The 13,666-nt window shown below is 35.8% G+C and overlaps 1 protein-coding gene across 1 annotated transcript in view; it reads left to right on the forward strand.

The window, feature by feature from the left end:
• Positions 1-1,616: 1,616 nt before the first annotated feature.
• UBR5 (ubiquitin protein ligase E3 component n-recognin 5) overlaps positions 1,617-13,666 on the forward strand; it is a 67,423-nt gene continuing 55,373 nt past the window's right edge. The window contains exons 1-6 of the mRNA XM_056485765.1: positions 1,617-1,699; positions 2,130-2,211; positions 2,385-2,461; positions 3,259-3,378; positions 6,285-6,474; positions 8,210-8,369. Of these exons, the coding sequence (XP_056341740.1) occupies positions 1,617-1,699; positions 2,130-2,211; positions 2,385-2,461; positions 3,259-3,378; positions 6,285-6,474; positions 8,210-8,369 (712 nt within the window). The remainder of the gene's footprint in view (positions 1,700-2,129; positions 2,212-2,384; positions 2,462-3,258; positions 3,379-6,284; positions 6,475-8,209; positions 8,370-13,666) is intronic.

Below are 13,666 nucleotides of genomic sequence, written 5' to 3' on the forward strand. Positions count from 1 at the left end.
AATCCCTGCTTGCTGTATAAAACCATGTGATACAGTGTGGAGTGTATGCCGTTCAACTTGGGGCTGATTCCACAGTCTCCCACAGTAGTTCATTCTTGTGGGGTACCTTTTGCACAGATTTCATGGGAAGTTTGGGATTTCTCTTGCTTTTGTGGGTTGTCTTCACAGAAACCTTATCTGTGTGTATATTCTTGGCCTGTGTGAAGTAGTTGTGGCTGGAAATTGGGAGTGTGAAATCGCCTACTTACAAACCAGCAGCTTGGCTTGGATAGCAAAAGGCAATTCTAAACACATTCAGTTCCTTCCTGCTGTCTTTTCACTTTTCCTTTCTTCTTGGGCTTGGAAGTTACTTCTATCGGTATAAAATACCTTGTTACTCAGACAGACTTAGAGATTTTTTTCCTTTTTTTTTTTTCCCTCAGGAAAATACTTTAAACACTGTTGATAATGTTAAGATTTCACTGTTTGGACCTCTAGTCTGTTTTCTTTCTCATGCTCAGGGTTTGCAAGTAGCTGAAGTCTGTTGTCCTTAGTCTGTATGTAGAAACTGAAATGAGGCAAGTAAAAATGAAGGATTTAAAGACATGGATTCACATAGGGGATAACAGTGCTGGTGTGCCTGTCTTTAAGTTTAGGTGGTGTTGCTGGTTTATGCTAGGATGAACATGGTACCAATATGAGGTTTTTTTATCTTAATTACGAAGACCTTGCATAATTTTTACAGAATTTGTCTTGATTTTATATCTTGATATAAAGCAAATACTTAGACTATAATTGGAAACTCTTTAGGGGCTTTTACAGATTGCTTGCAACCTTTGGGAAGAAAGGAACTCATGCTTTAATTGACATGTGTACCTGATAGTACTCAAGTGTCTTTGCTGTCCATAGAGGATCTTTCCTCAGTGGATTAGAAATTACTTTAGAAATTACTCTGTTGCTTTCCACTTTTGGACACAATATCCTGTAAGTAGCAGCGGTATGTGGGTTGGCCCTTTCTTCTGCTCTGGTATTTTGAACTTTTGGAAACATTGTTTACCTTTAGTAAAGGTAATGTTTTGCATTACCCTTTAAATAGTGATGTTTCTCTGGACTGTTTCTTCTGTTAGTTAGAATTTATTTTTCTCCCTTTTGCTGTTGGCTTTTGTTAATCTGTTTCCTTGTGTTTTCTGGTTTGGGGAATTTACTGTCATGTTTTTGGCTCTCACATGCCACGTACTTGGATTTCCTAGAAGATTAATCCTTTCTCCTCTGGGATACTGTATTCAAGCTTATACAAGGAAATACAAGTATATCTTCAGTTCATGGTCATTGCTTTATATGTTTATTTTGAGCATGAAGTTGTAAATGGTTGTAACAAGGCAAGAGTTGTATTTTTTGATAGCGACTTGTAAAACACACAGAAGTGCAAGCAAACATTAGTTCTGTGGCAAGGGTAAAACTCCAAAGCAAAAAACCTCCAAAACAAAACCCTAATTTGAAGCTGAGCACTATTGAGTTCTTAAACAGACTCCCAGCACCAAGTAGTATTTATATTAAACTTCAATAAATCTGGTGGTAAGTTGTTCCCATAACATCATAAATATGCTTTGTGAATAGATGTTGGGGGACTGTGGAGTATGTCATCAAGTAACAGCTTCATTTCTTTCTGTTTCAGATTAAGGGAAGTTTCAGAGAAGCTGAACAAATATAATTTAAACAGGTAAGGCATATCACGTGCTGCTGTAAATCATTTAGGAAAGTACAATTCTCTAACAGCAACAAGAAGCAGATGTTTGTACTGTAGTGATAGAGCCTTAGAAATCCTCAGTGCTACTGATACTGAAGTTCAGAAATGACTCAGATAACACAGGACGAAAATGTGAGGTTCTCAGTTATGATAAATTATATTATTAAAATCTTCATTACTAAATGACTGTTGTTTATTGCTGATCACATTAAGTGAAAACTGTTATGTTTTAAGATCTTTTTCCTGCCTTTTATTCACTGTGTGCTTCAATTAATGCATGTTTAATCACTTTTGAAAGTTTTTTTGTATTGGTAGCCACCACTGCACATTTTTCTTTCCATGGTCAACTTTTTCAGACTTCAGAGGTTCTAAAATGCTGTAAATTCTCACTTTTTATTTTCAGCCACCCGCCTTTGAATGTATTGGAACAGGCCACTATTAAACAGTGTGTGGTGGGACCAAATCATGCTGCATTTCTTCTGGAGGTAAGTTGCTGAAATCTTCTCAGATAACTTAACTTGAAACCATATAATTAAAATTAGTTTAAACATTAAATTGATTAACAGTCTTTGTAACTGGCGACTTCTGTTTTAATTTTATTGGTAAACTTGACTTACATTTCAGTTTTGAACACTTGCTTTTCTTGTTCTAAATACAGGATGGTAGAGTCTGCAGGATTGGTTTTTCAGTTCAACCAGACAGATTGGAATTGGGTAAACCTGAGAATAGTGATGGGTAAGAAATGCTTTCCTTCTAAGATATTTTTTTAATGCAATAAGCAGCTTGGCTGCTTTTCTGGTTTTGTTTTTATTTGTTTGTTTTCAAAGTAGGTTTTGGAATGGATACTTTGTGTAGAGACACAATGGTTATGGTGATGCAGCCAAACAGCTTAGCTTGACAAACTGATGTAGGAAAAAACAGTACATGTGATTCTGATATGTGGTTCTGAAAGAAGTGAGACAGACTCTCTTTAACTTCAAGAAAAAAACTACTCTGAAAATAATCCTTAAGAAAGAAGCTGTGTTGAACTGTTTAGCTTAAAATGTAGAATCCACTCTGAAAGTGGTCCCATCTGGCAAGGCTCACTTTCTAGACCTGTGGTCCTTGGTCCAGGTAAGTCCCCCTCAATAGGACTAATTAACGGTTCACATTTGAATTTAAACCACTTAATATTGAATTAGCATTCTCAGGTTCAGGTTTACAGATAGAACACCTGCTAATTACAATTTGTACATATATACACTAATGGAAAACCTAGCACAGTGGCTAGCTCAAATAACTAATTAGCTCAATATGTATTTGCAACTGTGCTATTATGGATTGCTGATGTACGTGAGGTCTGTTAGGCATGTTTTCCACTTTCTTTTTCTCTTAATATACAGTTAGATTAGTTTGGAATATTCCCCAAGGGTGTTGCTTAAGCTGGTATGTTACCAGACTAAGTCCCTGAGAATTTCAACCTGGGATTCCAGGTTTTGTTCTTAACCCATTTGGGATTGTTTTGTGACTGATTTACCATCTTTTACTTTCAGTTCAAAGTTGAGCAGTGGCTCAGGGGCAGGAAGGACATCCAGGCCAGGCAGGACTAGTGACTCCCCATGGTTTCTGTCTGGTTCTGAAACTCTGGGCAGACTGGCAGGCAACACCCTTGGGTAAGTTTTGATAGGATTGAGGCTGCAATCTGTTTGTTCCATATTTGAGTATATGTGTATACACATATATAAATTGTATGCAGTGTGTCTAAGGGAACGTATAATCACAGCAGTTGTGTAGGTAGGATTTAACAAAAAAAACCTTGATTGACTTGGTTAAAATAACAGACATTTAAGTGACCCATCAGCACATAGGATACAGAGAGTTCTTCATATATGTGTGAAGAATAACTTGGTTTAGGCTGTGTTGTCTTCTTTTGAATGTTTTTTTAGTTCCTTGATTTTTGAAAAGCAGCCTTTTAGAGGGACACTATCAATTTAAACCATGATAGGCTAGAAGCATAAAGTGAAATGTGTGCATTTATGCAGGAAGAGCTTCATTATGTGCTCCATTGTTTTGTTCCTTCCACTCCCTTGCCCCAAGTCATGAGTGATGTGTTGATAGCTGGGGTCCTATACATAGTAATAGAAGAGAAACATTTGGAAAAGGTTGTTTCTCAGAACCTTGAAAATTGTACTATATACAAAATGTACTACATAGATCCAGATTTCTTGTCATTAGCTTTAAAATTGATGGTGTCCCTTTTATAGAAAGGCAATTTTCATTCCATAATGACAGTGATCTCTTTGTTACGTGTTTTTGTAAGACATGTCTAACTATGCTGCTTCCTAAGGTTACTAACTGCAGTAAGGAGAGCTGTGGTTTCTGCATGTGAATGATTTGTTAAGAGGAGGGAACTATATATTTTCCATGAATTTTTAGAAAATTTGTTGGTTTTTTATTACCAAATAAACTAATTTAATTTGGGCCTTAGTTGCACGAAGAATAACACATAACCTTCTCAATTTTTTTCTGAAATCATTATGCATCTAAACCTAAAACTCCTTGTGTTAAACTGTAAAGACAAACTTGTATTGCCATGTTTAAGAACTTACTGTGGGATGTGTAACACATTTTTTTCCTCATTATTCTTATCTAGGCATAATGTGTTAAAATTTTTTGAATCTTAGAGACCAACTCTTAAGTGTTCCTAATGTCTTCTCTTGAATGTCTCAGAACTAGGTAGTTGAAAGTTACTGAACTACTAGAATAGCAGTAGGTGCTATAACTAGTCTGTTAAATGGAGGGAATAATTAACTTAATAAATTGATTCTAAAACCATTCAAACTGTGAAGCCATTGGAGTAGATAACTGGATTTGGAAAATTGCTAGCATGCTGCTGCACAGTGGAGAGATATGGTAGACTGGTAGGTGAACAAAAATGAGATGAAAGATTTCTGTTCTATGTTAATATTTATTTTAGGTTTAGACAGTTTTAATAGCAATGGCTGTGTCCTTATTTTCCTTAACAGGTCCAGGTTAGAACACACAGGGAATATTTGAAGTTATTATGCAAATAGAAATGATTTTAACTGTTAGATATCTAAATTATGCCATTGATAGTTTATAACTTAAAGTAGAAAATGCATCTGTAGTAAGTATTAATATCTAATACAGAACTTTTTCTTTAACTCCACACCTCCCTGCAGAGGGTTGAATTGAGAGTTGCTCTGTAGGTAGAATTTGATGTCCCCTCAGCCCTGTTCTTTTCCTCTCAGCCACCTTCCCATCTTTAGAACAGTTTAAGTGGTTCATTTTATTTAAAATGTTACATTCTTTGGTTTTTTTTCTTTTTTCCCTGTTTTCAGTAGTATCTTTTTTTTATCTTTTTTTTAAAATTTTCTTTCTAACTCATGAGACAAAACTTTTCCTAAAGACGTAATTGAAATGCTTTTTGTCTTGTCTTGTCGTTGTCTGTGTGCTAGCTAGAATTCTGAAAATATAGATGTGTCTGACAGGGCCTTGTCTTAAGCAGACAGTCAAGTTACTCTGTGGTTGCAGGGTCCTGTCGGGAGGAAAAAGAAAACCCAATTAAAAAGGTGCTAGTAATCAAATAAAGGCATACAATGCAAGACAAGTATTCTTACTTAATTAGCTAATAGTAGCTGCATATGATAGACTTTCAATGTAAATTTATTAGATACAGTTTCAGACTGCATATCTTTATTTTCATGTCTGATTTTAATTGTTTTTCTTGAAAGGCATTTGAGACTTGAAGTGGATGATAGCAGGAAGGTCCTGCTGATACAGATTATTAAGTAGCAGTAATGCCATATCTAATATCCTTTAAGGTGTATTACAAGATAAAGCGTAGTTAACCTTGAAGAGCAAACTAGAGTCTCTTGTCTTTCATGGCAGCAGATTATCTTGTCTCAAATTCAGAGAAGATTCAGTTGACAGAGGTCTGTGGTGATAATTATTAGTGGATAGTTGTAATGATGGTGAAATGTCTATTTTTACAAATCGAAAACTGTACCTGAGGATCAGAGAACTATCTAGTGTAAGATTTCTTTTGCAGTAGAGAAGATTTTTCCATTGTAATCTGAACCAGTTTTTTAATGTAAATCAAGTGTGTCAATCTTTAGAAGATCCACAGAAGTACAGTCATCTTCTGTCAGAGCCACTGACAGTGAAGTTGGTGCATGTATGCTTTTATAGCAGGAAGTGGATAGATGAGTGTTAGATGTTACGCTGCTGCTACTGCTTTTAGAAAATCTGGGAATTGATCTTTTGATATGCTTATATATGTATACATCCACCCAGCTATATGAATAGGAAAGAGTGCAAGTTCCCATTGGAGTCCTGTTTTTTTATTTCTTCCTCATATTTCAGAATTTTATCAGTTTCCTGGTGTTCTTGTTCTTTCTAGTTTTGAGAGTTACTTTTATAGTGTTTGTCTGTGAAGTCAAGCTGCAGTATTTTTCAGAGACTGTTTATAAGTTATTAATATTAAAACTAAAGACTCTTGAAGTAGTCCCCAAAGTATGCTGCTGTATTAAAAAAATAAATAATCTAAATCTTGTAGAAGTCGCTGGAGTTCAGGGGTTGGTGGAAGTGGAGGAGGATCTTCTGGTAGATCATCTGCTGGAGCTCGAGACTCTCGAAGGCAGACCAGAGTTATACGCACAGGCCGTGATAGAGGATCTGGACTGCTGGGGAGTCAGCCACAGCCAGTGATTCCAGCATCAGTCATTCCAGAGGAGCTGATTTCACAGGTATGTGAACTGGAAACTGCTTGTTGTCAAAAACTTGGAGAGCTTCTCTTACCAGTAAGTGTTGTAGTAGTGCCTGTTCTCCAAGGAATAATGGCATGCAATTGAAGAAATTGGCTTTCCTTAGGTGACTTGGTTTTATTCTTAAATATGTAGTGAAAGTGACAGACTTTTGAATTCTAGAATTTTTATTTCTCAAACGTCCCCCAAGACAAAATATATGTTTAATGTAGATGAGGAAGGCCATCTTTGCTTACAGAGAAGAGATTTAGTGAGAAAATCAAATGCTTGAGTATAGTATCAAATATTAAGTTTCTTGAAGGAATGTAATGCAGATAGACTTTCTTTGCTTGTTTGATTGAAAGAATGATCCATTTCAGATGTAAATTAAAGATAAAATTTATTTATTCTCTTTGAAATACTGATAATTTTTCTTCATGGACACCTCAGCTTAGTTTTTTATAAATGTGACTTTTATGAATGTTGGGTATAATTTGCTCTGCTTTTGCCTTTTAATGCACTATAGTCTGAAGAAGCTGTTAAGTCTGTTAAAACATTTTCCTCCATATTTGAAGAAAAGAATACATTGAAAATATGTGACCTATTCAAAATAGTTAATTTTTTAACTACTAGCTTAGAACTAGTTGTTGGTCAACATTTGAAATACAGATGTTAGTTGCTAGGCCAAAGATAATCTGCTTTATTTCCCTTGCTTAATATTTTACCTTCTTTTTCTTTCTTTTATTTTTTAAATAGCATACTTTGTTTATCTTTAAAACAGAACGTGTCTAAAACATTTTGAGGTAACTTTAAAGCAGAGCAATAGGAAAGATCTTCAATGGGAAAGATCTTCACAGATGGTCTCTAGATTTAGGAGGTATCAAAAGTTGGTAAACTTCTGGCTTAGAATGTTGCAACAAAAAAATTACCGTTGTGTCTATTAGAATGTCCCATTCTTGTTTTTTTCTTGCTTGCCAGCAGAGCATTTTACTTGGTGCCTTATTTTTATTCTGTTGCAAAAATACTTGGTACTTGTTTCTTATGTTCTTTTGTTTGTGATTTTTCAAAACTCTCATCATCTCTGACATTCAGTAGAGACTAATCTGGAAAAACAAAATGCTCTGAGTCCTAGGCTTAGTGGGATAAATCAGAGTTCCTGGTTTTTTTTGTAAATTTGTAGCATCTGATGTTTGGAAGGTTTTATCTGCGTTTGCACTTTGTTAATTAAAACTTCAGTGTTGCAGAAACTGCTGAATCTGATAAGCCTTTAGGAACAGAATGACAAGAAAAATAGTCATTAAGGTGGTTTTGTTTGAAGAGCAGTGGAAAGAGAAACCAGTGTAAAAGACAGGGATTGAGGTGTAGTTTTGGCACAGCAATGGATTGCAAACTCTGTTGATTGATATACTAAGTTCAAACACTTTTATGGAAACATACAGAAGACTCTCAAAAACAGATTTTGCTTATTATTTAATTGCAGCATTAAACATTCCATGAAATAGATTCTAATATTCCATTAGGAAATTTAGTACCAAAGCTGGAGTTCAGTGGCCTAGCTGGAACTGAGGGAAGTCTGGATACCAAGTACAGGATACTGTGAAAAATTGATATGAGCCTGTGTCTGTATGTACTGTTACTGACTTTGGATTCTGACTAGACTTTTTCTAGAATTAAGCATTTTCTTATGAATAGTGGTGAGCTGAGAATGACCAGTAACGGATTCACTTTGCTCTTACAGGCACAAGTTGTTTTACAAGGGAAATCCAGAAGTATTATTATTCGAGAACTCCAGCGAACAAATCTTGATGTAAACCTTGCTGTAAATAATTTGTTGAGTCGTGATGATGAAGATGGAGATGATGGGGATGACACAGCAAGTGAATCATATCTTCCTGGAGGTTTGTATCCTGCAACCTTGGATAGAAAAATGCCAATGTGTTCTTATTTTTCTGTATTTAAGTACTGACAGTGAGCTCTGTGCTATGCAAGGTGCACAGCGAAGACAATGCTTGCTTATAGGAACAAAGTCTAAAGATGTACAAAACAAAAGATGGACTGGGATGTCTTGAGGGATTAGGACAGCCACTGAAGAATAACTGTTGATACTTTTTGTAGGGGGCTTTGAAGTTATGTTTTCTTTTAGGATCCCAGGCTTTGTAACACTAGCATTACTTTCGTCTATTTTGCTGCTCAGTGGGATGCTGAGACTGCTGTGTGGCTTGCTCGTTAAAGCTAATTCTAAAACTTTCTAGTGACTTGCATGGTTTTTTTTACTACTAACATATGTTCTTAATATTTATACAAGTTTTTAGAGCAAAAGTTATATAGATTTTTAAAATCAAAAAGCCTGAATAGAGGGCAAAACAGTTTATAGTGATTACAGTTAGAATTTGTTATTCATCTCAAGTTCCCCTCATAAATGCTGTTCTGGCTATTATGGCAAAATCCTGTAATATAAGTGCAGCTATTTTTGAAATACTGTCTGTCCCATAAAATTGCTTTTTATAAACGATTTTGAATCTTCTTTTGCATTGGCTAAATAATTTAGGCAATCTTTTCTTGCTGAGTGAGCAGATTTGAAAACGTAGCAGCCAAATCCAGTGCTGTTAGTTGCACTGCACGAAAAGAACATGTCTGAGCTGTGACTCCATAATAGCTTTTTCTTCCGTGTCAAAATGATGTTTTGATATTTTTCTAATAAATGGTTGTTTAGTTTTTGTTTGGTTTTTTTTTTCTGCTCATCTGGTTCACCAGGAAGGTTCATGGGCTTTGTCCATCTTTATCTTGTCAGTCATGTTATTGGAGAATGTGTTTTTTTAATTTCTGCAACAAAAACTTTGCATTTCATTTTGCTTCTTCTAGTTTTAGTTGCATCTGTCAAGCATCTTTATTTTGCTGTAGAATAAAGAATATTTTCGTGAAAGGGGTGAAAAATTTTTAATCTCAGTGTTATTTTTTAGTAATCAGCTTAATAGTATTAGACAGATGCACTGGAGGAAGTAAATTCTCCTAAGTTTTCACATGTTCAAAGCACTTCTTTGTCTTAAGCACACCCAAATGCATTCCTTCAGAACTGGCCTTCAGAAGATAAATCACAGTTAGGAACTTCTACTGTAATTTACTGTTTCTGACCATACTAACCAGCCTTCTACAGTTTTAACTGTTCTCTGAGTACCTCTTGTGATCATAAGGATCATTAATAGGGATCATCTGACAAACTGTGTGACTGGTCACATTTATTTGAAGGTGCCTCCACTATAGTCTGTGAGTCTCATCTATTTGAGATGGGTTAAAGTAGTATGCAGAGTTTCATTGTCCTCACTGGATAGCCAGAAAAAAATTTTCTCCTTGGCTTAATCTTTAAATCTTCTTCCCTGTTAAGACTAAATTTCCTGTAAGGGATTACAATGTCCTAAAATTGGATTTTTCCCCTAATTTACCCCACTGAGAAATGAAGCTAATTTTTTCCCAATTTTTATGGGAAAAGATATGGAAATGATGACTGAAATGACACTTGGTCTGTCTTAACACCAGTCTTCAAGGATGTAATTTTTGATTTGTAGAATGTGCATACCTTCTCTGTTCTGAGTTTTATGGGTCAAAATCAGTTTGTTGCAGAGAAATTAATTTGTTTGGTATCCAAAACTGATCAGAAATCTAGCTGAACACTAGGCAGTGCTGTCATGACTCTACTGTTGAAACATTGAGTAGTAAAAATTACCAGCTTTGCTTGTGTCGCATGCCCATGCAAGCTAGTTTTCAAGAAAACCAAATGGCCAGAAAAAGTTGCCTATAGCTCTTTTTAGAATTATTTTGCTCTAGAAACTTTGCAGTCTTCTTGCTTTCACTTGTCATCTCACGTCTGGATGGCCTTTGGAACTATAACATCACTAGAGAAAATGGGATAACTGATAAATGCTATATGCATTCAATTGTCAGGCCTTTTTATTGTTCTGAAAGATACAGAACATTTTTTAAAATTATGCCAAATTATGCTTTAAAGCTTTTTTGATTTTCATTTCAGGCACAGAAAAAGCAAGTGGCAAGACAGAATTTGCCTCTGGACTTCTGAGGCTCTTGCATTTCAATTAAAAGCATATGTTAATTTTGTCTTTCTGCCTTCTGCATGTCTGGTGCTTTGTGACCCTTAAATGTAGGGGTTACCTCTCTAAGCTTTCCAAGACAGAAAAACTTTTTTTAAAGCACTTTACATATGATTAAAAAAGTAATCATAAAATCATTAATAAGCTGAGATTCTTTCCAAGGACTGTGAAATTAATAAATTCTTGTTCAGTGGATCATAATTGCTTAATATATCAGTTGTGATGATTTCAGTTAGTATTGTAAATGTTATGTATCAGACTTTTTTTGAGGTAGCAAAAACTATGTTTCAATCCTTCCTGAATTCTTCAGAATGTCTTAAGTGAAGAGCAGAATGTTACTTTTCTGTATAAATTGCTATCAATGAGCGTCTCTTAAATATTTATTTTTGGATCCCAGTGTACTTTGATTTTTTGCTTCTCTAATTTAGTCCTGTTTCTTTTGTTTTATGATATTTAGCAGAGAGGACTGTGGGTTCATTTGTTTCATAACAAATTCATAAGGAGAATAATCAAGGTAAAAATATATAGAACAAGATAATTTAGCATAGGAAAGACTTGACAGCTTCTATGGAGTTCATACCAAGTTGTATTAGAGGGTTCTTGTGGACTTTATGTTCTGTTAATAGAGATGCTGTAGATGTTAAAATGTGTTGTTGTTTGTGTAGTTCAGAGGAGTGCATATTTGCTCAGTAACTTATGCATGGTGCAGTGGGTTCTTGCTAGTGGGACTTGTGAAATGTGGGTTTGACAACATCCAGGCTGCTTTGCAGGGAAGAGAGATGGGCTGGTGTCACAGCAGGACTTACTGTGCTGGCTTCCAGTGAGGGGAGATGGGAACTGCTCAGTGGTTTGCCTTTTGGGGAAAACAATTAGATAACGAGGTTGGGGGATTTTTGTGGTTTTGTTGTTGAGGTTTGGTTTTCTTTGTTGTTGGGTTGTTTTTTATTCTCAGATTTTTTGAACTTCAAGTTGGGTAATGTTTTGAATAAATATTATCTTATCAAGAATGAATTCTGGAGTTCTGTTGTAGTCTAGTTTCCTAGGGAACCAAAACAAATGTTTCTCTCTCTTCTCTGTCACAGTTTTGCCAATTTAATCCAAACTTGAAAGAGGAGGAGGTACTGAGCACATTGAATACTTGAATATTTCATAAAAGTGTGCAGCTGAGAAGAGGGGAGAGAACTTATGATTGCCCCCTTAAGGGAAAATGTTTGAAGTGAGCTCTGCATGAGATCAGAATTGATCTAAGCAACGTGTTCAGTTAATGAATGCGGTGATAATGTTGCTTGAATTGCTGCTTACGTGCATACTGAAAGTTAGGGGGTTTTATTGATTTTGTTTTTTGTATGGGTATTTTTTTGTTTTTTGTTTTCCTTTGAACAGGATACCCTTTTCCTTCCAATTTTATACAATATTTAGTAGTGAATCATAGATATTTTCTTATGAAAATAGGTTCATCAGAAGTATCACTTAGATGTGAAGGGAGCAGTCTGATTCTGGTCTAACACAGCACAAGAGATGAATGATATAATCCCATGGGATTTGTCTGAAGAGCAGGAAAATAAAGACATAGAAAATGTGGGGTTTTTTTGGGTTTGTTTTTTTTTTTTTTTTTTGGTGTGGTGATTTTTTTTTTTCAATTTTTTTTTTTGTTTTGTTTTTTTAAACTCTGGATTCTTAAACTGGATGTAGCCTTGCAGTATCTGTGTTTTCACAGCGCTAAAAAAATTCCAGTGATGTTTGAAGGGGAGTGGATTTGGCTCCTATCCCTACTGGTTTTAGCACCTTTCTTTGCTGATATAGAAAATGGAAGAAGGGGGATCTCTTTCAGAAATACTGGAAGAAAATTAAAATCTGATTTGAAGCTGAAATAAGAGGGTAAGAAAAGGCTTCATTTCGTTACTCATCTTAATGCGTATTTAGCCCAAACCCACATAGTTTTGGTTTTTACGTCTGATAGCTTGAATTTTTACTTTTTTTTTTTTTTTTTTTTTTTTGGAAACTCAAGATGCCTGACCTGGTGGAAGGTGTGTGTGTGTGTGTGTGTCACAAGTTAGTATGTGTTTTCTGTCAAGAGGGTTTCTCACGTAGTTTACCTTAAAAATATCCAGTTGTGTCCATTTTGAATGAGGGTGAAAAGTTCTTTCCTCTACTGGGCAATTTGGTTCCTAGAAAGAGATCAGAATTCTTTTTAGTTTTTTTCCTGGACACTGACCAAAAGGTATCAGAACTAGCTGTTAGACTATGGGGGGTTTGGAGCTTACCTAGGAAAGATGGTTGTGGGAGGAGGGAGCAGTATGTCAATATTGGGATATGCTACAGAATCTCTTCTGTGTTGCCAGCTCTCAAAGTCTGTTACTTATGAGTTGACACTGAAGATGAGGTGTACTGCAGCTTTATTGTTGTGAAAAGCCTGTAACAGGAAGGGTAAGGGTACTCTGAGTTGTTTAAGATAAAGCCTGTTTGCCAAATGTGAATTTTCTTTCTAAGACCTCCAAGCAGTCTGTCATGGATGACTTCCTAAATTGTGTGAACTATGGAGTCCCAAATGGTGTGGTTTTAGAAGCACAGCCTACACTTGAGTGGATTACTTCATTAATGCAAAAAGCATTTGTGTAGGTCTTGCCTTGAATCCACTGTGCTCACTGGTTTACAGTCCTGTTTTTCTGTGGACAGTCAGTGGTATGTGTTGATGAGAGTAGATGAGAGTTTAGAAATACAAGGATGAATATTCTGATGTGCAGGGGTGTGAAAGTCTTAAATGAATTAATACTAGCTCTAAGAGCAGACTTCTGACTCTTTTTCAGTTTTTGGATACCCTCTACTTTGTGTTCTTCCTTCCATTTCATTCCAGACACTGAGAAAATGAGAATGCTTGTTTTCTAGCCACTTTATTATTTTATGCCTATGAGATAGGGGCTGAGAACTGGATGTGCAGAAATTCTGCGTGCTCCTTCCAAGTTTCCTGAAGAGAGTCTGTGTATAGCCTCACATGAGCTTCACAGGTGGTTTGAGCAGATGAGGTTGTCCTGCTGCCAGAAGGCACTAGCCTGCCATTCCCTTGCATGGGGGTGAGATTTTTGGGCCTGTTT

The sequence above is a fragment of the Oenanthe melanoleuca genome, chromosome 2 (genome assembly GCF_029582105.1).
Source record: "Oenanthe melanoleuca isolate GR-GAL-2019-014 chromosome 2, OMel1.0, whole genome shotgun sequence".
Taxonomy (NCBI): domain Eukaryota; kingdom Metazoa; phylum Chordata; class Aves; order Passeriformes; family Muscicapidae; genus Oenanthe; species Oenanthe melanoleuca.